This window comes from Mytilus galloprovincialis, chromosome 4 (genome assembly GCF_965363235.1).
Source record: "Mytilus galloprovincialis chromosome 4, xbMytGall1.hap1.1, whole genome shotgun sequence".
In the NCBI taxonomy this organism is placed as follows: Eukaryota; Metazoa; Mollusca; class Bivalvia; order Mytilida; family Mytilidae; genus Mytilus; species Mytilus galloprovincialis.
This window is the reverse complement of record NC_134841.1, coordinates 32,176,401-32,202,268: the sequence shown is the minus strand read 5'-3', so window position 1 is coordinate 32,202,268 and position 25,868 is coordinate 32,176,401. Positions and strand designations below refer to the sequence as shown.

General features: G+C 31.8%; 1 protein-coding gene across 6 annotated transcripts in view; it reads right to left on the bottom strand.

Moving 5' to 3' along the window:
• LOC143071914 (von Willebrand factor A domain-containing protein 5A-like) overlaps positions 1 to 25,868 on the bottom strand; it is a 38,145-nt gene extending 12,277 nt beyond the window's left edge. The window contains exons 1-16 of one of the 6 annotated variants that reach the window (XM_076246599.1): positions 25,845 to 25,868; positions 20,500 to 20,600; positions 18,388 to 18,590; positions 17,049 to 17,268; positions 15,087 to 15,262; positions 14,211 to 14,319; positions 13,088 to 13,198; positions 12,096 to 12,222; positions 10,588 to 10,729; positions 9,589 to 9,668; positions 7,225 to 7,339; positions 6,602 to 6,769; positions 5,370 to 5,529; positions 3,991 to 4,157; positions 3,606 to 3,668; positions 1,956 to 2,016 (exon numbers count right to left, since the gene is read on the bottom strand). In XM_076246599.1, coding sequence (XP_076102714.1) covers positions 1,956 to 2,016; positions 3,606 to 3,668; positions 3,991 to 4,157; positions 5,370 to 5,529; positions 6,602 to 6,769; positions 7,225 to 7,339; positions 9,589 to 9,668; positions 10,588 to 10,729; positions 12,096 to 12,222; positions 13,088 to 13,198; positions 14,211 to 14,319; positions 15,087 to 15,262; positions 17,049 to 17,268; positions 18,388 to 18,590; positions 20,500 to 20,554 — 1,957 coding nt within the window. In that variant the 5' untranslated portion in view covers positions 20,555 to 20,600; positions 25,845 to 25,868. Of the gene's footprint in view, positions 1 to 1,955; positions 2,017 to 3,605; positions 3,669 to 3,990; positions 4,158 to 5,369; positions 5,530 to 6,601; positions 6,770 to 7,224; positions 7,340 to 9,588; positions 9,669 to 10,587; positions 10,730 to 12,095; positions 12,223 to 13,087; positions 13,199 to 14,210; positions 14,320 to 15,086; positions 15,263 to 17,048; positions 17,269 to 18,387; positions 18,612 to 20,499; positions 20,601 to 24,816; positions 25,252 to 25,694; positions 25,733 to 25,844 lie in introns of those variants that run through there. The other 5 variants (XM_076246596.1, XM_076246598.1, XR_012976992.1 and 2 more) reach the window with 5 other exon arrangements.

The following is a 25,868-nucleotide window of genomic DNA, read 5'->3' as shown; positions in this document are numbered from 1 at the left end:
CAGGCAGGCATGTACAGCTAACAACTCTTCCATACAACTTGACCTATTGCTTATAGTTTAAGAAAAACAGACCAAAACACAAAAACTTAACACAGAGCACAATGAACAATGAGAATTGGGTCAAGGTCATATAAAACCTGTGCGACTGACATGTAGATCATAAAATATTTCCATACACCAATTATAGTTGACCTATTGCATATAGTATTTAAAAAAAAGACCAAAACTCAAAACTTAACTATGACCACTGAACTATGAAAATGAGATCAAGGTCAGATGACACCTGCAAGCTAGACATATACACCTTACAATCATTCCATACACCATATATAGTTGACCTATTGCATACAGTATAAGAAAAACAGACCAAAACACAAAAACTCAACTATAGCCACTGAACCATGAAAATGAGGTCAAGGTCAGATGACACCTGCCAGTTGGACATGTACACCTTACAGTGCTTCCATACATCGAATATACTAGACCTATTGCTTATAAGTTATAGTATCTCAGATATGGACTTGACCACCAAAACTTAACCTTGTTCACTGATCCATGAAATGAGCTTGAGGTCAAGTGAAAACTGTCTGACGGGCATGAAGACCTTGCAAGGTATGCACATACTAAATATAGTTATCCTATTACTTATAATAAGAGAGAATTTTACATTACAAAAAATCTTAACTTTTTATCAAGTAGTCACTGAACCATAAAAAGGAGGTCAAGGACATTGGACATGTGACTGACGGAAACTTCGTAACATGAGGCATCCACATACAAAGTATGTAGCATCCAGGTCTTCCACTTTCTAAAATATACAGCTTTTAAGAAGTGAGCTAGCACCGCCGGCCCCGCCACCACCGGATCACTATCCCTATGTCAAGCTTTCTGCAACTTTTTTTGACAAAAACTAAGCAAAATTTCAAAGGCAAAAGACCATGACTGAGGGGAAGTTCCAAATAATCTCCATGGTAATGAGATGTGCCAATACTTATACAACTGCATACCAAATATCTTTGGTTTACCACTAGTAGTTCACCATAAACTAGGCCTAATCACAAAATAATACATTGTTGACGCTGCTGCGGTTAGAAACAGCATACCTATATATGTCTCGCTTTTTTACTCCGTCAAGCGAGACAAAAAGAAGATGTGGTATGATTGCCAATGAGACAACTCTCCACATGAGACCAAATGACACAGAAATTAACAACTATAGGTCACCGTACCGCCTTCAACAATGAGCAAAGTCCATACCGCATAGTCAGCTACAAAATACAAAAGGCCCCGAAATGACTATGTAAAACAATTCAAACAAGAAAAAGAACGGCCTAATTTATGTACAAAAAATGAACAAAAAAACAAATATGTAACACATTTATAAACAAATGACAACCACTGTATTACTCTAGACTTGGGATAGGCACATCGATGCTGCGTTATGATATGAATTTTTAACAGATTTAATATGAAATATAAATTATCAAAATACTGCCAAACAAGAATGTGTCCCAAGTACACGGATGTCCTATCCTCATTATCATTTTCTATGTTCAGTGGACCGTAAAAATGGGGTAACATCTCTAATTTGGCATTAAAATTAGACAAATGATATCATAGGGAACATGTTTACTAAGTTTCAAATTGAATGGACTACAACTTTATCAAAAACCACCACAAACGGACGCACAGACCAGAAAACATAATGCCCAAATGGAGCATAAAAATAGCTTTTTATAATACATACTTAGGCTGGATAAATATTTTCTACATCTCATTAGACATAAATACTCTACTCTTGCCATGAAAACATAAATGCAACGAAAAGGACTATTAAAGATTTCTTTTTCCGTGTTCTCTCCAGAACAGATAAGTCATTTCTTTTTATCAAAAGATCCATAGCATGTAGTATGAAGTACATGGTCCTAACTTGTCAAGATTTACCTCATACTTACTTGGTTTCTTTTTTCTTTTAAAAATATTTGGCATTCCAAAAGATATACCCTTTTTCTTTGACTGCAAGCAAAGTGTTTAAAATTAAATATACTTTGACTTACACACAAGTATCAATCTTTTTTTAAATTCTGGAATAAATATTCAAAATCTAAATATGGCCACTATCTAGATCATCTTAAAGTGAAGATTAATTAATACTGAATTGAAACCAGTGTATACAATTTATAACATGTATAACAATTTATTTAACAAATATAGACATAAACAAAAACCTTCATCCTGGCCACTTGAACAGCAAAAAAGTATATATATATATATATATATATATCTACAGGAAGGGGATGGGGTCAAAACATACTAATTTGATTACAGACATATGGCTGCGGTTTAAAATTCCACCCATTCATATATTGATTTATGCTAAAAACCCTACCCATTCACATACTTTATAGGAAAAATCACAACCATATTATGAATATTTTCCAGCTGTTCTGAATACAAGGCAATATCATAAGATGAATAGTAAAGTGAACTTTTGTTGAACTCTTAAATTAAAAGTTCATTAAAATAACATCAGAATCCATAACTCAAGGTTCTAATGAGCTTGAAGTACTTTGTTTGTTTCAAATTAAATATAACGATATTCACATGGATTGCAGAATAAATTATTGACATCAAAGAGAAATATGGGTTTCTGCAAAGAAAACTTGACATCCAGTGCCAAGTTAAGCATAATTTTTTGTTTTAATTGATGTACCGGATACACCCTAACACGGAAGGTGCTGAATTTTGAAGCGGTAAGTGTACAGCAAAAGCAGAATTAGCGTAGCTTGACTGAGACAAGTTACAAGGCATGGAATAAACCAGGTGAAAGGGGACGATCTAATTAAACCGAACATTGTCCCATGTTCCTACCCTACCAAGATACACTGAGTATCCATTGGGAGGGTGATAGTTTGATGGACCAAAATAGATAGGAGATCATGTTGGTGAGGCAAAAAAAAAATTGCACTAAAATTTAATTTTGTGGTTCAACAATACCCACAAGATCCATGAAAATTGGCATAGCTAGTAATCTAATAATTACAGTCCATGTATGTTTCATCGTGATATGTTATTTTGATTGGCTAACAGCAATCACCTATCCTTCTTAAATTAACATTCAGTACACAATGAAATGTAACATTCCTGTGACACGAGATGGCCATAATAAAGTGCACAGGTAAATTAAAGAAAAACTTGATACAATATGTTTTCATGATCCTAGCTAAAAATGTAACTATAAGTATTGAATGCTTCTTTTTTTTGTAATTTCATAGGGTTTTAAAAACGTTGACTGTGCACACATTTTTAGAATGGCTTCCGCACTTCATACAAAATGTACTTAAGTCAACGCTTTTGCAACCCCAATTAATTTACATAAGAAGCATTCAATTCTTAAAGAAAACCTTCTTTTTGCTGTCAAATGTTTCTGCTTTATTTATCTCATTGTTGAATACCATATGTTGAACAGTGTTGTTGGTTTACTGGCCAATTGATGTGTTTAAAAAATTGCCTTTTTCAACTAAAAATCTAATTGAAAAATGTAAATGATTTTGACAAACTTTCTTTAGATCTAGCAGATTAACAAGAAATGGTTTATTTATTACCTTGCAGGGAGCCAATGAACCTTTCATCACCATTCCACTACCACCCATATATAGACTATTACACTGAAATAATTAAAATGTGTTTAAAAAATAGTTCACAATCTGAGGACCTTTCGTGTTTCATAAATAAAGGGTGTAATCTAGGCAGTGCCTCTGATCTGGGTCACAAAGATGGCCATTCACCTCCCCATGGCATGAAAGCAATTGCATTAAAAACCACCCTGAAATCTTTTTTTCCAAATTATTCATAACTCTGTGACCTGATGAGTCTTAATAATGTAGAAGAAACACAAGTTTGGCATATGTAATTATTAGCCTGGTACCTTTGATAACGTTTTCTATTAAGAAATTGTAAATGAGAAGATATGAATAATCAACTGCTTACTTTTAACCCATCCTCATCATAATATGGTGGTTCTTCCTGGAGTACTGAGACAGGAACTTTGGAATCTTTATCAACACCTACAAAAGCTGTGTATTTGGAGATAATGTTGGCTGCTTGGCTTACCAATACAATGTTATCTTTATTGCTTCCATTCCTTCTATAACTTGCTGGAATATACAATAGAATTTCACAATTAACCAAAAAGTCTGATTGAGTTCCTGTGTTCAATAAAATGGTTCATACTGTTTTTGCTTCATTTAAAAATAAATAATAACGTGTCAATAGGTCACAGATGATGCCCTCGCTTTGCATATAACATTATGAAGGGATATTACTAAAGAACTGTAAAAATTAAACAACCCAAACATAACATGCCCCTTTGACTTGAGGTGGGGATATAAAAAATTTATAGTTTAATTTCACTTTTTAATATATGTTGTGTATAGCCATCTGCGCAACTTTCGTTTGCAATTAATAACTAATAAGTAAGTAAAGGGGATGACTGACTATATACGGCATTTCCAGGATACAGTTTTTAGTTGAATCTGTCAAGTGACTTCCATCACCATGTGACCAAAATGTAGGCAGTGTCATTTCTATCACATGTTGAGCAAACAGGTAAAAAAAAGTCTGATTTTTTAATGCACAAAATATTTAAGAAATTAAAACCTAATAAGATGGTCATCCTCCCTCAGTCGTACGGTAATCAAGATAATGTACTTACAGATCATAACCTATTTATTTCTATAATACCCTAGAGAATGACAGTTATGAAAACGCTGGAAACTTTTAATAGAGCAGGGATACAGGCACACTTTCTATCTGGTAAATGATGTCACAAGGCTTGTGAAATTGACGATTTTTTCCAGTGAAAGACATGACTCCAGAAGCTTTGTAATTGGTTGCTTCTTGGTGTAATATTAGGCATAAACAGATTAAATATATAAAGTGATGAACATGAAAAGAATATAAAATTATAAACATGCTATAATGGTACTTTTCAAATTGTGACTTGGATAGCGAGTTGTCTCATTGGCACTCATACCAAATCTTTATATGTCTATGAACAGAATATCAAATTATCATGAAATGTAGTTTTTCCCAGGAAAAAAGAAGTATGAACACATAAAGAACAAAAAAGAATTGAATGGAAATGGGGAATGTGTCAAGGACATTATTATATCATAAAATTGAAAATGGAAATGGGGAATAAGTCAAAGAGACAACAACATGTACCAAAGAGTAGACAACAGCCGAAGGCCACCAATGGGACTCTATGCAGCGAGAAACTCACGCACCACAAGGCGTGCTTCAGCTGGTCCAAAAACTACAATTACAAATCATACAAGACTAACAAAGGCATCATTCGTATAACTTACAATCATCATCATTTTCCAAGTCTTTGATCTGGTATTTAGCTGCCACACGATGTAAAGGTAAATCATTGTGGGAAGAACTTGGAATTTCTATTTTCACTTTATGACTTATATTCTTTCCTCCAAATCTTCCTTTCAATTTGAAGGAACCAGAAATACCACTCTAAAATCGAAACAATAAATATTTGCTCTACATGTATTACAAAAAAAATTCCTAGTTCATATTTCCAGATTTTTATTTTTTATTCAGTCAAATGTAATTTTCCTTCTGAAAATCAAACTAGACTTTCTTGCCAGCAGACTTTGAATCAAAGAGACAAATGTATAATCACTGCTATAAACCCCTTATACATTTCCCAAATCAAACATCATTTTTTAATCACAAATAGAGCAGCCTGTCACAAAGTTATTACATTGGTAGGACAAATAAAGTTCTGCAACTCAGAAAATATGCACAGGTTTAAAATCATGATTCAGGGTAAAAAAAGAATGATTTAAACCATACACACAAACTGTACACCACTGTCTCAGATTAGGAGCAGGGTTTTGCACCTATAAAATAGATAAATTCACCACATTCTGTATGCGCCTGTCCCTGTTTTAAGCAAACATGTATGCATTATCTTTTAACAACTGTTTAAGGTGTTGTTGTACTTTTGAGTTTCTGTCTTCTTAATGATGTATACCCCAAAACTAATTTTAATCATTTTAATCATTTTTTAAATCACATCTTCCTCTGTAAGACAAGCAATTCCGTTTTATAAATGTTGACTTACAGCTTGAAATATGAAATTTCTATTACCTTTACATATTTTCAAACTTAACCCTACAATAGTATAATGAAGATAAGGTGTAGATATTTATACACTATAATAGAAAGTAAGTCAGAAAAATATGTCCTGTGCAATATGAGGAATGTAAAGCAACATAGAGTTTTTACAATGAAACTGCAACAGCTTTTGGTTATTCTGTATTCTATTTATTCAAAACATGGCAGATAATTTAATGATACAAATGAAAATAAACAGGGTGGCCTTCAGCTGTTGTCTGCTCTATGGTTGTGTTGTTGTCTCTTTGACACATTCCCCATTTCCATCTTCAATTTTATAGTATAAAAGACATTATGGAAAAATTTAACCCATATCTACATATTCCTTGAACACAAAAATAGTGGATATATTGTATTTGGATGTTATTTATTTTTTCTTGGAATGATTAAATAGTAAAACGAATACCTTGGCATCAGAGGATTTTAACAAGGCAAACAAAACAAGTTTATCTCCGTGGAAGACGACTGGATGCTCCTTGGGGATATCTGTAATTGTAAAACATTTAGTTATATCCCAATGCAGACTGACTTCAGACAAACAATTGTCTAACGATCCTTTCATTGCTGTGATCACCTGCAAAAAACAGATCATTTCATCAACAACATTATTATTTTATAAACCAATCACTAATGCCAAACTCATAATTAACAATACAGAACTGTTGTTTAAGACAACCTTTTTAAGTTTTTGTTTTTTACTGTTTTGTTCATATTTGCAAATGTGTCTTAAACAGAATTCAAACTATCTTTTTTCGATTTCTAATAAACACTGGTTTTTTTCTAAATCCTATTTGTTTTTTTATTCCTCACTTCCATTTTCTTTGAATAAGTATACATTTTTGTTTAGAGGCCAGCTGAAGTCCTCCTCTAGATGCAGAATTTTCTGGCTGTTTTGCAGTCCCATTGATAGCCTTGGGCTGTTTTCTGCTCTTTGGTTGGGTTGTTGTCTCTTTGAATCTTTTCTGTCATCTAATCCTACATTTACTTGCATGATATCTTTAGCTTCTATCTTTCTATTTTTATTCATACCTTTGCTTGCATGTTATCATTATCTTTGATGAAAATAGCTTTTCCATTACTGGCTTTAGCAACATTCTTTATCAAACTGGTAGAAGCTCCATCGCCAATACCAAATGTGAACACTCTACAACAGAAATACTTCTACAAATATCAGACAATAAGGAGCCCATTTTTATGAATACAATCTCATAACTATGAAACTTATAAATCTTAATTCATAAAAATCAAAATAAAAGCTTATGGGTAAGTCAATAGGTATAAACAATTCAGCAAAGTTTCATGAAAATAAGTTAAAGCTCTTGTCCAACATGTTGACAATATTGACAGGCAGATGCACAAACAACGGTATAGCATGATTTAATTGTTTTTGGATCTGAAAAATTCCCCTGTTTTAATGAATAAAATACCACAAATCTGAAACATAAAATCTGAACTTTATAAACAAGAAATGTCTCGCTTTCTTTACTAACCATTGATATTATGTTTATTGTCCCAGACTACAACTATCACATTAACTTTAAATATGATCCAAAAAAATGAGGTCATGGTCATGTAAACCAAACCATGAATACATGATAACCTTACAATCATTCAATACACTAATATAGTTGACCTATTGATTATAGTTTCTAATAAGAAACAAACTTAAGGGCATACGATACAGTTACAGGGGAGGTAATGACGTTGCTAACGTAAAATGTTTTTTCGCGACGTCAAACTGTGACATATTGGGAAAAGATGCAGAATTTTCGACTGATTTTTTTCATTCAGACTGATTTAATTTGAAAACGAGTGCATGGACCCCTATTTTTTAAAACAACATTTTGTTTCATTTTGCGGGGAGAATATGTGGACCAAATTTTATAAAACTGTAAATAGTGCATTTTTTTTTTATTTTGATAAATATGCAGCAAAAAGTGACGTTTTTTTCTCAGTTCATGACCATTTGATAAATATAAGTTATTTCTGAATAAAAAATGCATAAATGTTTAGGATACTTATAAAAAGCAGAAATTACAAATTATTTAGCAAAAAAACAATTTGTGTTTATCTTTTAGAACAAAAAAGTTATGTCTTTCTTTCGAAAAGGAAATTACGGCCACAAATCCGAATTTTGAGCATATATACAAAATTTCGATCTCATTTAACTCAAAAAGTAGCACATGAAGGAATATTTTTTATTACATATTTGATTTAATCAGATAAAAAATAGCCGATATGGAAATTTTCATCAAACTTTAAATCAAGATCAAAACTGTATCGTATGCCCTTAACCAAGAAAACTAAACATTGACCAATGAACCATGAAATATCTTATGGTGTACATGTCAATCAGGCAGGTTTTACTTGGACGTGACCTCATTTTCAATGTTCTTTGCTCAGTGTTAAGTTTTTATGTTTTTTTTTCTGTTTTTCTAAAACTATAAGCAATAGATCAACTACATTTGGTGTATGGCATGATTTTGAAGTTTATATGTCGACTTTCTGGCAGGTATTACCTGAACTTGACCCCCTTTTCATGATTCATTGGTCAAACTGTTAAGTGTTCATGGTTAAATTTTTTTCTCGTATACTATAAGCAATATATCAACTATATTTAATAGACAGATTGGTTGTAAAGTGTCAATGTCTGTTCGGCATAGTACATCTGTCCTTAACCTCATTTTTATGGTTCATTGGTCATTGATAATTTTTCCTGTATAATTTGGTTTCTAAGAAAGTTATGCTAAAAAAAAATGGGTGAATATTTTTTTAAGGGCAATAATTTCTATTAGAAGTTGTCTGATATGAACAATAGGTAAAGCTCAACATTCTCAACATTTCTGCACATAATTTTTTCTATTTATAACAGTTTTCAAAATAAGACAAAATTTGCATTTGACCCCTATGTACTATTTTAAGCCATGTTGGCTATCTTGGTTGGCAGCAGGGATCATGAGACACATTTTTAAAACTATATACCCCCATGATGATTGTGGCTGTGTTCGGTGAAATTTGGCCCCATAGTTTCAGAGGAGAAGATTTATGTAATGGTCAATAACAACGACAGATGATGACATACAACAACGAAAAACGTAAGCCAAGTGATGAGAAAAGCTTAGTTGACCCTTAGGGTCAGGTGAGCTTGAAGATAATAAAACTCTACACATAATTTGAGATTAAAGCAACTACATAGATTATAAGTTTAATGAATATTTTAGGGATAATATATTTGGTTAAGATTTTTTATGCTCAAAGATAACTTTCTTATTGACAAATATCAGCTGAGAATAAGTATTTTGCATGCCTTTATTGATAAGTGTTTATATAACAAAACCTTTCTTGACTCTTCAAACAAAAATTAAAGGAAGGAACTGTAGTAAATATTATTACCTTGTGTTTCCGTTATTTTTCTTCACCAGTTTTATAACTTCTTCCGTATTACTGACACCTCCATCAGTCAGTAGGAATATCTGGAAAACATTAATCTAGATAGGATCCAATTTCTTTATTAAAAAAAAGAAACATGTATAACCTAAAATCCATCAGTGCTGAAGATTTTGTTTGGTTAACATACACTAAATCACTTAATAAATCATTGTGTATCTAACAGTTATATTACCTGCTGGCCCCTCTAAAGGATCTTGCTCTTTTTGGTCTTTGATGGACTTAAATATGTGCTGCTCAATCTTTAGTTTTTGACTTTTTTTTTAATTTCATTTTGACATTGTAGTTTTTATTTTACTTGTAGTTTTTGATTATTTTCAATTTCATGCCACCCTGCCCTTATTTTCAATACTAGGTACAACAGATCAATTGAGACTGGATTTCATTTAACATAAATTCAGCTTAATTTATTTGCTCATGTCAAACAGTTAAGACATAAAAAATGTAGACAAGAGACCTGACATACTCAAATGTCAAAAAACATTGTCAACTGCAACGAAGCCAATGTTGACAATGCTTTTTCGAGGGGTACAATCTGCTCCATCACCCTCTCAGCTATTTGTTATTTAATTTATCATACTGAATATCCTATTGTTATTGTCTTTTACAGATGAATTATATTTAAAAGTATTTTCTATGACGTCACGTACATAACAGTTATTAGAAAAATCAACAGAAGTGTAGCAATATGTTTTATTTTTTTTATTTTGACAGTAAAATAATAGGATCTGAGCCAAAACGTAGTACTTAAGAATTGTCTTTAATAACTTGATGTAAATTCAATTAATTGTCTTTTAAATTATTGATTTTTAATTGGTCTGGACGAAAGGGTGACATTCCAAAAAATTAACACCCTCGTATTAGCCAATCAAAATATGGCATTTTAATGTGAAGTATAATAATAAAAAATATCCCATATCAGATAGAGGATACAGCTATAATTACCTGTCGTGGATATCCCTGTTTACAGTTTTTACTGTAAATCTGTTGAAGTGGTTGTAAAATTTCTGTTCCACCCATATCTGCCTCCATCTGTGCTTGGAGAGACAGAGCTTGATCCAAAGTTTTCTCACTGTACTCTTCACTCCTTTACAAACAAAAAACAGTTAAAACACTTATACAATAATTTTAATCATGAAAGAATATTGGAGGGGTTCCTATATAATTCCATATGAAGGTATACTCCGGTGGGAATTGTTAATGGACTCATATCACTTCTTATAAAATTGTGAATGGAAACGGGGAATGTGTCAAATTGACAACAACCTGATCAAAGAGCAGAAAACTGCCAAAGGCCAGCAATGGGTCATCAACATAGCAACAAAGTCCCAAACCATAGACTGTCAAAGTAACAACAACCTGATCAAAGAGCAGAACAGCCAAAGGCCAACAATGGGTTGTCAAAATAGCTACAACATCCCACATATGGAGGGAAAAATGGACCTCACACCATATAAATTAACTAAAATAAAAAAGAATATTACAAGACTAACATAGGCTAGAGGTTGCTCCCTTTGGACATTCCCAAACATGTGGTGGGGTTGACCATGTTTTGTGAAATCTCAACAGCAATACACACAGTAAAACTCCTTTTAAAAGAAGTCCTAGTCTGATGTTAGATAAGGTAAGAAACTTTAAACAAGAGGCTGTCAGATCAACAGCAAACCAGATTTTTTAACATTTATTTGTGTCCTAGCATTTTTCAATATCACAAGGAATATAACACCTGAATGCTAAAAGTGACAATCATCAATATTGCACTTGACCTCCATTTTGTCATCAGTAACAACGTATTTAATAATAAAAAGTTTTGGTTCAATAGTTCATGAGTAAAAGCACGGACACGACTAGAAAGACCATTTTTCAATTTTTCAAGAACCATAGCTCCTGAAAAGTAATAGTGAAAATCATCAACATTGAACTTGACCTCCATTTTGTCATCAGTAACAACAAATCAAAATTTGAAAAGCTTTGGTTTAAACAGTTCATGAGTAAAAGCACCGACACAACTGGAAAGACTATTTTTCAATCTCTCAAGAGTCAAGAACCATAACTCCAGAACAGTGAAAGTGAAAATCATCAATATTAACCTCCATTCTGTATGTATGTGCCTGTCTCAAGTCAGGAGCCTGTAATTTAGTGCCTAACATATTTTTTTTTATTCAGTTTTTTTGTACATTAATTAGGCCATAGGTTTTCTCATTTGGATTGTTTTACATTTGTGATTTCAGAGCCTTTTATAGCTGACTGTGTGTGCTTTGCTCATTATTGAAGGCCATACAGTGATAAAGAGCTGTTAATTTCTGTGTCATTTGGTCTCTTGTGGAGAGTTGTCTCATAGGCAACCATTCCACATCTTCTTTTCTATTCTCTGTTTTATTCATTTTCAGAAAGAAAAAAAAAACATGACAAAGATTATCTCATTTCCCTCCATATGTATTACAATAACTTACTGTTCAAACAAAGTGCTGAAATCACTACCGAACGATACAACATTAAACAGACACCCAACAGGTAAACTCTTCAACAACAGTAGTAATGTTTCCTTTGCCTTCTTTATTCTTACATTACTCATACTACCTAACAAAATAATAATATTATTCTTTTCTTTGAAATGGAATCATGTTTTCTAGTACTCTTAACTTTGTACTCATTAAAAAAATATAAGTATACTTTGATCAGTAGCAAAATTATACAACCAGTAAACAATAAGTAGCAGATGTGTATCCAGAATTTCTGAAAAAGGGGACACTCAAAGGCAAAGTTTAGTTAATATTATGCCTATTCAATAACTTATTTTACTCTATAAAATATCTCCCTATATCTGTCTCTGAATTGCATTACTAAACACAATATCAATAACAAGACCTACGGATGAAATCATTGAAATTTAAAGGCATATATGACCATTTATTCTGTGTTTCATGCAAATTTTTTTGTCGATTGTTTAAAATACTGAATTCAGTAAATAAGAATCTAAAAAAGTAATAGGTAATAGAGATATTCTAATTTTTAGAATTATTCAAGGAGTGAAAACTAATTCTTGACACTAGGCTGTGCAACTTCAGTCATTTTTTAGTGATGACTTAAAAAATTTTATAAAAATTTCTTTAATAAAACTTTCACCAACCTTATTATTTCTAAGAGCCAAACTGTAAACACACACATATGACCCCGTTCGTGCAGGTGCACTCGCCTCCAATCTTAATTGACTAGGATTGTCAGTTTTCCTATCGAGGTTAGTGGTGATCTATGGGCACTTAGGCTTCCTCCACCAATAAAAATTGACCGCCACGAAATAGCCTAAATGCGGTGCTTAAAAGTGGCGTTAAAACATCAAAAGTCAAAAATCAATCACCCATATATGTATATATAATGTTGTTGCAAGTCTGTAAAATTAATCCCTTTATTATTAATCACACTCCATAATTGTCTATGTACAAACCTGATCTATCGATTACAAAGATAAATTCCCTTTTGCTGTCTTCAGTATCGTCGCCTTGTTTTAAATCAGGATAAAAGTTCAACATTAATAAATCTTCCTTCAGCAAGCCATCTGTAAAAAGAATCAAATTTCTTTGGTCAAAGGTTAATTTTTGTTGATTTATTGTGTAGAGCATGCATATTGATATCGTCAACATTAATCACAATTAACCTAAAAAAAAATAATTCCAGAAGTTCTGAAAACAGAAATTATAAGACCATTCCACTCAGTATGATACTGAAACCATAACCTTTGTTGGCTTTTTTTTTTTTAAAAAAAAAACTACCAAAAAAATAGTTCCAAAAATTAAAAAATCAGACAAAAATAACATGTTTTTTAAGATTTTAAGTGAAATGTTATACAATAGAACATTCATATTTCATAACAAAAGTATGTTATACAATAAAACATTCATATTTCATAACAAAAGTGTTATTTCTAAAATGGTAAAAATCAGAATTAGTAATAGCAAATAGCTAATAAAAGTTGGTAGATATACTAGAACACCTTCAGAACAGAGAATTTGTCCAATTTGCAAGGATTGAATTGAAGATGAGTTCCATTTCCTCATTCAATGTAAAGCGTTAGAACTTAATAGAAATGTATTCTTTTGTAATTTAAGTGATATAGTTCCATCTTTTGTTAATATGTGTGAACAAGATAAGTTAAGTTTCATTTTGAAAAGTAATGATACGGACATAAGTACTGTATGTGCAGCTGGAATAAGCAATATGTATGATTTGAACATTCATTTAAAGCAAAGGTGATGTTGTTAACAGCTTTTATAGTATTAAAGCTTATTGTAATAGCTTCAATTAATAATATTGTATGAATAACACCTCCACGCAATGCAAATATAAAATATGTATCTCTTATCATTGAGAAAATATGTTTGTTTTTTTTGTTTTTGTTTTTGTTTTTTTTTTTATTTGTATTTTGTAAATGTCGGCTGGTAATATTTCTGTATAGGAATTTACACCAATAAAATTATTTGATTTGATTTGATTTATTTCAAAAATATCATTCAAGTTGTAAAGAAAACTTAACCATATCCACAGTGCAAGTCTCTTTTAATATTACTAACCTTTTTCCTTATTTCCTAATTCTAAAATGATCTCTGGTTCATTAATATTATCATAGATTATATCGAAATTCAAATCATGGTCAAACTTGAACTCCTCAGCCAAATCAATCTAAACGATAAATAATATAATAATGTATTGTTTTATAATAACTTCAACACGCAAACGTCTGTCTGGCAAATATAAACCTGCTTAATTCCCCTTTGTCCCATAGATATACTAATAACTATATTTCTCTAATTCTTCGTCAATTTATTCCTTTCTGCACCCATTGTATAAAAAAAATTTATTCAACGTGTGGTTCGTTTGATCTCAGTACTTTATTGGTTAAAATCCGATTATGACGTCGAATTTTCTTGCTTTCCTCTGAATTTCCATATGTGATAACTAATTCAGATGTAATAAATCTTGCTATTTACTATAGTTTTGTTAATTTTGAAAATAACTCATATAACATTCATATGAATAATTCAAATTTGTGAACCTATATATATTAGCTTTCCATATGCAAATTTCAAATTTGTTTAATAAAAAAACAAGAAAGTGTCCCTAGTACATGTAGTACACGGATGTCCCATCCGCATTATCATTTTCTATGTTCAGTGGACATTGAAAATGGGGGAAAAAACTCTTATTAAAATTAGAAAGATCATATCATAAGGAACATGTATACTAAGTTTCAAGTTGATTGGACGTCAACTTCATCAAAAACTACCTCGATTAAACTTTAACCTTAAGCAGGATGGTCAAAAGACGGATAAACTGACGGACAAACTGACGAACAGACAAACAGACGAATAGAAGAACGAACAGTAAGCACAAATAAGAAAACATAATGGTCAGAAATGGGGCATAAAAATGATAAAAATTATGCTCACCGATGCAGATGATTTATCTTCATTGACCTTGACGTTAAGTTTGTCGTTAGGACTGCTTACAGACTTGATATTGTAACAACCAGACACAGCAGCACTAAAAGTAAATTTACATGGAGTTCTTATGTCCACTTGACCAGGACTGGACTCACTTCCAGGTTCTACATAGTGACCAACAACTGTAATTAAGATAATAAAACAAAAATAATATATATATAGAATTTTAATGGTTTGCAATAACAGTCAGAGAAAAACATATATGACCTTACGCAATGCCAAACTATAAGTATCAACAGATTGTACTACTAATAAAGTACATAATGTGTCATATTTAGTATGGATTTAATTCACTGATAAAAAATTCGATATTTACACCAATGAAAACATTCTATAATTATTCGATTTCTATTATTCAATTACAGTGCTGAAAAGGTAACCCTTCAGAATAAGTTTATTTAAAGGATAGAAAAGTTTACCCAGATCGTATATAAATTTTCGTCTATGAACCTGGATTTATATAAACTCTAAGTTCAATAAAGTACTATGAAGGTTCTATTTTCGATGGCAAATAAAGATAATGGTTTATAGTAATTACTTTTTGATATTTCAGGTATAATGGTTTAGACTAAGACCCCATTCACACTAGCATTTCTTTTTAAGCGATCTAATTTGAACTGATCTACATAAAACCAGTTAGCATTCATATTATCTCTAAACAAAACGATCTTTATCGGTCTTATCTGCACCAGTGCATTCACACTACAATAAAAAAACGCAATCATTCTGACTTTTATATCCGCAAAACTGTAAACATTGCATATAAATAGAACTTATTTATCAAATCCATGTGCTGATACACTGATATACACTAGAAAAAAACAATTGGATGAAGTTATAATTGTTTCTCTTATTGAATCATAAGTTTAAATTTTGAAAAAACCCTGAAGCAAAGAAGTTGGATGATGAAATACCTCAGTGAGAAGAAAAAAATCAACATAAGAAAAGAAGACACAGATTTCGCAATTTTATGCTACGTCGAAGGGAACATGCTTTCAGTTTTTTACGTGCATGGACATACAGGTCTGTTAACAGAGAAATATGGGTTAAATAACAAACCACTGATAAAGTTTTGCCCCTATACATGCGCATATATTATTTTCGATTCAATCGTACTAGTTTAAACCGATCTCTGCATTCTCATTTAAAATAATATCGATTGAGGTGTCATACCACCAATTAAAGTCCCTATCTGTTCAACCAAATTTTACAATTTTCACACCTTTCTAAATATTTTATCTTAAGTTTAACTTCATAGAAACCAGGTATATCCTGAATCGTACATGTGTCAGCTTTCTACATGTCAATTTTCAACAGATGTTTAAAATCATATAAAAAAGAAAAGGTCTTCCGAATAGAGGTACCACTAAAAATAACCCCTGGTTTTCTGGAAATCTGTAATTAGTATACTATGGAGTGCATTAATCCTCAATTTTGAATGCAAACTCATAAACAAGTAAAGTTTAGCTCAAAATGGTCATAATATATTTCTCTTTCACCAAAAGTTTCATTTCTGCCAATTTATTGATTAGTTTCAGTAAACAATGACATCAAATGCACTATGTTTTGTCCGATTAGGCTTACATTCACATACGTTCTAAATTTGAGGGAGTAATTGATGGTGTGACACCTTTACTTTAGGTTGATTCAAACTAAATTACCTCTTTTGGTGTTTTAATTTAGACCTATTGAAAATCGACTCAAAGCGTTCACATTAGTCCTGAAACCTATCTAAAGTAAACCGATCTAGTTTAAATCGATCTAAATGTGAACTGGGTCTAATGTAAAACAAATTATATATATAATTTCTCAAAAAATCAGATACCAACAGTATGAGAAATATTTGAGCTTATTTTACGCTGAAAATATGTGACAATACATGACAATCGCATAGTTTAAATCTCTAACCTGGAGAGTATCTTGGAGTCAGTACTGTGGGTAATGTAAACCTTATTTTCCCTTCTGTTTCTACAGACAGTTCTACAACATATGAAATGGTCAATAGTGCCATCTCTCCTGCTGGCAAGTTGCCAAGTTTGCATTCAAATATATCAGCTGATGCATCATCTTCAGATAACAACATGGCCGTGTGGCCTCTTGATATTGCTTCATTGTAAGTCTCTTTAGCCTGCAAATCAGAAAAAGTAAGAATGTTACAAAGTATTTAGACGTTTCTTAAATGGTATATGTAGAAATCAGTAAGATTTTCGGATTGGTCTATACATGACTAATATTGACGTTAATACTGGGTATCATATTTTAGGACTTCATGAAAAGATTTGGATCACTTCACAAGGTCATTTGTACAGTATGACATAAGTGACTATGTATAACACTATTCTTTACCAATTTTCATCAGACTGGAAACCAAATAGTGACAGGTGTTTAAATTGCAATCTTAATTGCCTACTATTGTAATTTTTTCCTGTTGTCGATCGATGGTTCTCTCATGGTACTCCATCTTTCTATACAAACAATGTTTCATGACCCTCACACTATAACCAATAGTGCTGAAAGTGGTATTTTACATCAACACTAAATCTTTCTTCACACTGGAAGACTCTCCTAACATTGGAAACTGTGCTTAGTTTCATAACCACAAATTTTTAATATGCTATGTTTAACCTATCGATTATGTATCCTGAACTTCGGTTGTGAGTTACCATTTGTTTGTCCATCCTGTACTTCAGCTTTGAGTAATTTTTTGTTTATCCATCCTGTACTTCGGCTGTGAGTAACTATTTTTTTTTATCCATCCTGTACTTCGTCTGTGAGTGACTTTTTTGTGTATCCATCCTGTACTTCAGATGTGAGTTACCTTTTGTTTATCCATCCTGTCATTCAGTTGTGTGCTATTTTTGTTTATCCATCCAGTATTTCGGCTTTGAGTATCCTTTTGTTCATCAAACCTGTACTTCAGCTGTGATTTACCTTTTGTTTATCCGTTCTTGCATTCAGCTGTGTGTAACGTTTCGTTAAAATCCGTCCTGTTTGTTTGTTGTGTGTTACCTTTGTTTATTCATCATGTCATTCTGTTGTGTTTACCCTTTTTTATCATGACTTTCTTTTTTGTGTTACCTTTTGTTCATGTTGACTTTCGGTTGAGTTTTATATTTTGTTTATTCTGACTTTTTGTTGTGTGCTACATTTTGTGTATCCGGACTTTCTGCTGTGCGTTACTTGTGTTTATATTGACTTTCTTTTGTGTGCTACCTTTTGTTTATCCTGACTTTCTGTCGTGCGTTACCTTTTGTTTATCCTGACACTCTGCTATGATATGTTTATTGTTGACATCAGCTTCAAACTTGTAAACAGCTGACATGTCATCCATTGGGAAGATAAAACTTGTTTGTAAGGTTTCCAGTGTGTCATTACTATAAGTGAGTTGACTCTCTACATTTGCTATAAACCCCTGGACTGTTACATGGACCTTAGATTCCTTCAGAGGCACTGCAATTTAAAACATAAATTCTAATTAAAAAAAAAATAGAAAATCAATACATTTGTCTCCAGGTTCCTGATTTTCTAACTGTTTTGAAGACCTTGGGATGTTTTCGTCTCTTTGGTTGGGTTGTTTTCTCTACGACTCACTCCCAGTTCCTTGTTTCCATTCCAAATTTTCTCATTTATATATTTTTTATTATTTGTGATTTGCTATTCGTTTCATCTGAATTTTGAATCCGCAATGCTCTTCAACTTTGTACTTGTTTGGCTTTATAAATATTTGGATATAAGCGTTACTGATAAGTCTTATGTAGACGAAACGCGCGTCGTCTAGCGTACTTAATTATAATCCTGGCACCTTTGATAACTATATACACCACTGGATCGATGCCACTGCTGGTGGACGTTTCGTCCCCGAGGTATCACCAGCCCAGTAGTCAACACCTCGGTGTTGACATGAATATCAATAACGTAGTCATTTTTATAAATTTCCTGATTACAAAACTTTTTTCGAAAAACTAAGGATTTTCTAATCCCAGACAAAGATCACCCTAGCCGTATTTGGCACATTTTTTTTGGAATTTTGAATCCTCAATGCTCTTAAACTTTGTACTTGTTTGGCTTTATAAATATTTGGATATGAGCGTAATAAATTATAATCCTGGTACCTTTAATAACTATTCACTACACATACAAATATAACTTACAAGTATTTCACTTCAAACGGGTCAATAGTTCAAAACTCATGGGGGACTGATTTTATGTGATTTTCAAGTTTAATCACAAGCGAAACCGACAGGCATGATATCATAGGATTTTTAAAGGGGTGTTTCACATAAATTATAAAAAAAACCCACATGAAAATCAATTAACATCATGAAAAATATCACATTTGTTTTAAATAAAGTTCATGTTAAATTTATGTGTAAACTTATTTGACACGTAAGCTTCATGTGAATCTTAATTTACGTGAAACACCTGCTGGTATATGTCATGTGAATCTGGGTACATGCATGTAAAATTCACTTGGTTTTAAGTATCAGCACGTTTGAGGTAAAATTCACATAAATATTTCACCTGAATTTTACTTACGATTTGTATGTAATTAAGGCGAGCAGAATTTGACTTTGTAAACATGCTCGGTTTTTTTAACTTGTGCACACAATTGTTTATAAATTTTGTGTTGCACAACATGACTTCGTCCTGTTTCAGTTAAAGTGTTTTCAGGTTTCACATTTACACTGATGGCGTCAAGTGTTTAAACAGATATAGGTATCTAGAATATATTATGATTTTAAAATGTTTTTCAGCGTTCATTACACAGCCATTTCGCATTATCTTGAGCTTGAACATTTACATTTTGTCATAACTCTGAATGATCATTTTAAAAGCACATAGTGTTCTCTAAGCAACTTTAATCCATCGATTCCTATTAGTTTTATAGAGCGAAGAGATGCTCAGTTCATCGTTTGAATAGTTTCAAACAAAACCTCAGACAGACATTTAAGGCAACTACTGTGTGAGGGGACTGGGTTCTGGGGCATGTTTTCCACAACTAAGTTGAGATAATCAGACTGCACAAAACAGCTGCTCTACAGAGATAATTGATGATGCAATTCAGACAATAAGTCAAATATTGACAACCAACAAGTCTAACTGATATATATGGAAAATTACAACGCTGTGTTGTTGTCTGTACATACGGTCATGGATCCAAAAGGCGTAATGGTTATGATATTCAGTTAGATAAAGGAGGTTTTTATTTAAACACAACGTTGCGTTCTATATGATAATCCATGGGTTTTGGTGCGTGCAGATGAATGGAAATATTTGAGTATCCTTGTTAAACTTCAATTGGGAAAATATGTACAAAGAAAGTATTTTGAAAAACGAAGATGTCCTTTATTCATTGTACCTGTGGTATATTTTCCTTCTATGATAAGTCCATACAAAGATCTTCTAGTAGCCATCGTGTGTGAACAATAAAGCAGGTCAGCCTGAACTATCTGATTTTGTCTGAAAATAATTGAAATATGTCACTTAACATCTGATTAAGTCTATCATAAGTACATTTTTAGTTCAAACTAATTCACAGGCATTGATTGTTTACCAAGTATCAATCACATCTAAATGGGTTTTGTTTGTTATGAAGAGTTTGACAAATTGCGTGGATACGTGTCTCTTATAAAGACTTCTAGATGTCTTTTGAGTGTGTGTTGTTTGTTTGTTGTCTCATTGAAAACAACCATACAAAATTTCAATCCTGGTATCTTTGATGAGTTTATTAACAACCACTGGGTCTATGCAAATGCTGGTTGAGTTTTTATTCCCGATGGTATCACAAGTTTAGTGGTCCACCCTTTCTGTGATTGTCATATTATAAAAAGTATATCACAAAAATTCTGAACTCCAAGAAAAATAAAAAAACGGAAAGTCCCTTAATTTACTCATCACAAATCTTTTAATTTTTGCAATACAAAGGTTTTGTCTATCTCCATTTGGTAAACTTTTTTGGTTTCGAGCGTCACTGATGAGTCTGGCGCAAATATAAAATTTCAATCATGGTTTATTGACATATCCCATATCTCCTGTATACCCTTTGTTTATGTGTATAAAACCTACAAAGATGACCACAAAATACAACTTCAGTAATAGAATAGGAGTATTCAAAGCTTACAATATATAAATGCACATTTCAAAAAATATATTGATTATATAGTTGAATCCTTTTTAAAGATATGATTGGTGAACAAGGGGCAATCCACGATATTTGAAAGTGTGGGTGTCTATTGTCCATTATTGATAATATAATATTTGTGGACGATTGTGTTCACCTCTACACCACCTGGATCAGCCACTGGTAAATAATGAAATTATTTTTTAAAGATAAGAGTTCGTTTGCAGATAACTGATTTTGTTTATGTTATTACTCACCTTTTACACAAGATGTTTCCCTTTACCATTTATAAATTGGTTCAATAATAAACAAATGAACTGCTATCAATGTTCAAAATGAAGTGATATCGAGGTGATACACATGCATAAAAGCCTTCTCACGAATATTTTGATTGAGTTAAGTCATTCCAATTGATATTTTATAGTGTGTCTTTCTCTGTTGTGATGTTAAACTATAGTTTCAGAAAAAGGGAGAAGGTTTGGTACCATTAAAACGTTTAATTCCACTACAATTGTTTGCACCTGTCCTAAATCAGGAATCTGATGTTCAGTGGTTGTTGTCTGTTTATGTGGTTCATACGTGTTTCCCTTTTTTCGTTTTTATATAGATTAGACCGTTGGTTTTCCCGTTTGAATTGTTTTACACTTGTTATGTTTGGGGCCCTTTATATCTTACTGTTTGGTGTGAACCAAAGCTCCGTGTTGAAGGCCGTACCTTGACCTATAATGGCTTACTTTTTGTAAATTGTTACTTGGATCGAGAGTTGTCTCATTGACACTCATACCACATATTCCTATATCTATAAAACAAAAAGCTATTAATCTTCCGAAAAGGGCTGAATTGTAACCTTCGACTTGTGTATCAAATCATTCAACCAAATAGTGACCCTTTTTGATTTTAAAAGGTTGACATTTGTTCCCGTTTTTATAGCTGAACATACTTATCTCATGCGTAACCCATCTCTTCTAAAGGGGGTAAATACTAGAAGAAGGTCAAATTAATCCGGATTGAAGGACATTGAATAATTGACTTGCAAGTTAATAATACATCAGTGATATGTCTGCTTTCATTTTATGACGAACTTATATTTTAACATTCCGCATTTATCAATACTTTAAAGAGAATCATATTTATTTTTTTAGAAATCTCAACTAATGCCCCTTTAGGTAAATTGATCTGATTGTAGTCAGATTAAAACAGTACCATATAATGTTTTCTTTCTTAAGAGAGTGTATGTTGTACTATTGTACCAAGACTATTCAAATAACATTTGAATTAATTGGGAAACAGATGATGCCCCCGCTTGTATATAACGTTATACAGGGACAAAACGCAAGCACGTTAAAAGTGACGCTTACCAAATTCGTACTTGAGCTAATTTTTGTGTTAATAAGTATTTTGTATGAATGACAAAACATATTATTGTGGCAAACTCGGCTACCTACCCGGGGAGCGACCCGCTGCCCTCTCTCTCCTCGTTTTCCCTTGCTATTTCTTTTTTTTTTATTTTTTAAAGTCCCAAAACTAAACGAAAAAATCAGCAGTTCTTCCATTTATTACAGTGACAAAACTCAAAAACGATAAAGGTGACCCAGAATAGAACTGGAATTGTGTATTCTGATAATAGGCATTTTGTATATGTTTTAGCAAACCAATGTTAGATAATGGAAATCAATTTCGAGACTTACAGACGTTTATATAATAATAAAAAGAAAGTGACCGAAATCATGATTTATAATGCAAGAAGCTAAAGATATTCTTTTTTACAAAATGGTGTGCTTTATGAATCATGAAATTTATTTTGTGAAAAAATGTTCCTTACAATATTTTAATCATAAAGTCTGTCCATAATAATTTCACAGTAAAATGACATGACAATTCTTTCTAATCAAAATGTTTTTCTATGAAGAATTGTCATGCTACGCAACGAAATTATAAAAGTGTTGCAGGAATATTTAAGATTTTGTCAATAGTATGTATTCGAGTTTATTAAAAGGTCTGACAGATTTCTTGTTTTATGATACTAAAAGTCTGTTTGTGGGACATTTATGTCGTCATCATCATTACCATTTTTTACGTTATTATTGTTTCATTGTTTTTCAATAGATAGACTCGTAAAGTATGGTATATTCTAAATAATTGCATGCTCATATTAATATTGTATTGTTATTAATTTAAATGTGGAGCGGACTTCATCAATATGGTTATCTGATTAATTTTACTTCGAGTAAATAAAATGCTAAAACTAAACATATATTTATATATACATAATTATTTCTATATTCATTAAACGTAATAGACTTTATTTGATTTGCGTATATACCTTAATGAATTAAGTAATTACAAAAATAAAAACAAAAATAATAACATTTATATATGTAAATAATAATGTATACACAAAAATAATTATATATACAAGACGAATTTGGGCTTAAGTATATATTGAATTAGATTTACGTATACATGGAATTTGATTTACGTATTTACAGATACTGATTTACAGATTTCAATGAACGTATATACCAAATTCGATTAAGTATAAACAGAATTCGATTTACGTACATAAGTAATTATTTCTGCATATATATACGTACTTCTATATATGTCTATATATATAAGATATAATGAAAATGATAGGTCAGCTACAGGTTGTGACAAAATGACACATTTTGAATGGATTATAGAGGAAAAACATCATTTTCTGATTAAAAGCTAAACTAAATGATAGAATTGAAAAATAAAATGCGAGAAGAAAGCTTTTAGTAAATGCTTTGAGAATATAGAAAAAAAAAGATAGCGTCACCGTACGTTTTTTTCTGGCTTGAATACAAAATTGCAAAAACCATGTAGATTCCTTCAGAAAACGCACTATTTCAGAGTTATCTCTCCTTAAAATACCAATTTCAAAAAATTAAAAATCAAGTAAAAATAATCTACACTTTTACCAATATTAATATTCAACATTTATAATCATTAACATTTGTTCTTTTAAATGAAAATTCACATTAGTTATATGCAGTTTTGCATCAAATTTTGCCAAATTAATTGAAAATCTGGACCTTAGGTTCTCTGGTTTTTACAATCAAAGATGGCGAAGACACCCATACCACCTTTAGTGATTACGTAATTATTTTTATCTGCATTTATTTAAATTATGTTTATAAGTAAATATGTATTTTCGGTTTGATTCCGTGCCGTATTATTCAATTTCAAAACTTAACATGTTATTCTTTTCTTATTTCACTTTTATCAAGGACGTATATTATGTTACCTATACGTCGTAGTTTTAATATTACGGTTGAAAGTTATGATTTGAATTATTTGCTAATTTTGTGCGCAGTAATTGACTTTAAATTATGTGTTTGTTTGTTTCACAGAATAAACAAATAAATTATTGATTGATGTCATTAAAACAAAATAATTTAATTGAATAATCAAGATGGTTTATTAGGGCAGATTTGAATGTTTGAATAAACTAAAACATTAAACATATATTATACACATCTAACTGCGTATTATAATCGTCAAAAGCTACTTATTTTACTATGTATTTACCTGTGAGCTTCGACACACCCGTTAATGGTATGTCACAAATATATATATATATAGTAAATTGGTTTTCCCATTGTTAGTTCCGTGTGATTGTATACATGTTTAACTGGTGTACTCGGGGTATAAGTTTCGACCCTACAACAATTCGACATGGAAACTAGGACGTCCTTATATTACAATAAAAGGTATGCAATGGCTATTTTGCTTGCACCGGCAAAATAGAAAATTAGCTGTTTACACGCTTCACTAGTGAAATATGCGTAAAGGCAAAGGATTGGTCGAAACTTTATTGTGACGTCAAATTTTCTTGGTTTTTTTTCAGAATGTTCCTACTGTGACGTCATGAGAAAAGGCAATCATGCCTGATGACGTCACATAAAAATACACAACTTTCTTTAAAACATAAAGTAAATGTGGTCAAAGATCCAACAAATCAATTGCGCAACACTGTGCAATTGAATATTTCTTCTTGAATTTTGTTTTGAAATTTGGGGAAAAAAATATGAATCCCCTAAAAAAAAATGAACCCCCTTTACGTTTAGAAACCCCCCTTAGAGCAATAACCCCATAACTCAATCCAAGCCTTTCCTTTGTAGTATGTATTGAACTTTGTAGTACAATTTCAGAGAGACCCATAAACTTTAACACAAGTTATTGACTGGAAAACTAGAAAAATGCTTCTTCTTGGACCTATTTGGCTCCTAATTCCTCCATGTTTTGGGCAATTAACCCTAAACTCAATCCCAGCCTTCTCTTGGTGATATGGAACCTGGTGTTACAATGTCAGAGAAATTCATGCATTTAAACAATGCTTGTTTTAGCCCCTTTTTGGTGCTTAATTCCTAAAATGTTGGCCCATAACCCCTACAATTGATCCTAACCTTCTACTTGTAGTATTCAACATTGTGGTACAATTTCAGAGCAATCAAAATACATATACACAAGTTATTATCCTGAAACTAGAAAAAAGCTTGTGGTGGGCCCCCAATTCCTAAATGGTTGGAACCATCATCCACAAAATCAATCCAAACCTTCCTTTTGTAGTATTGAACCTT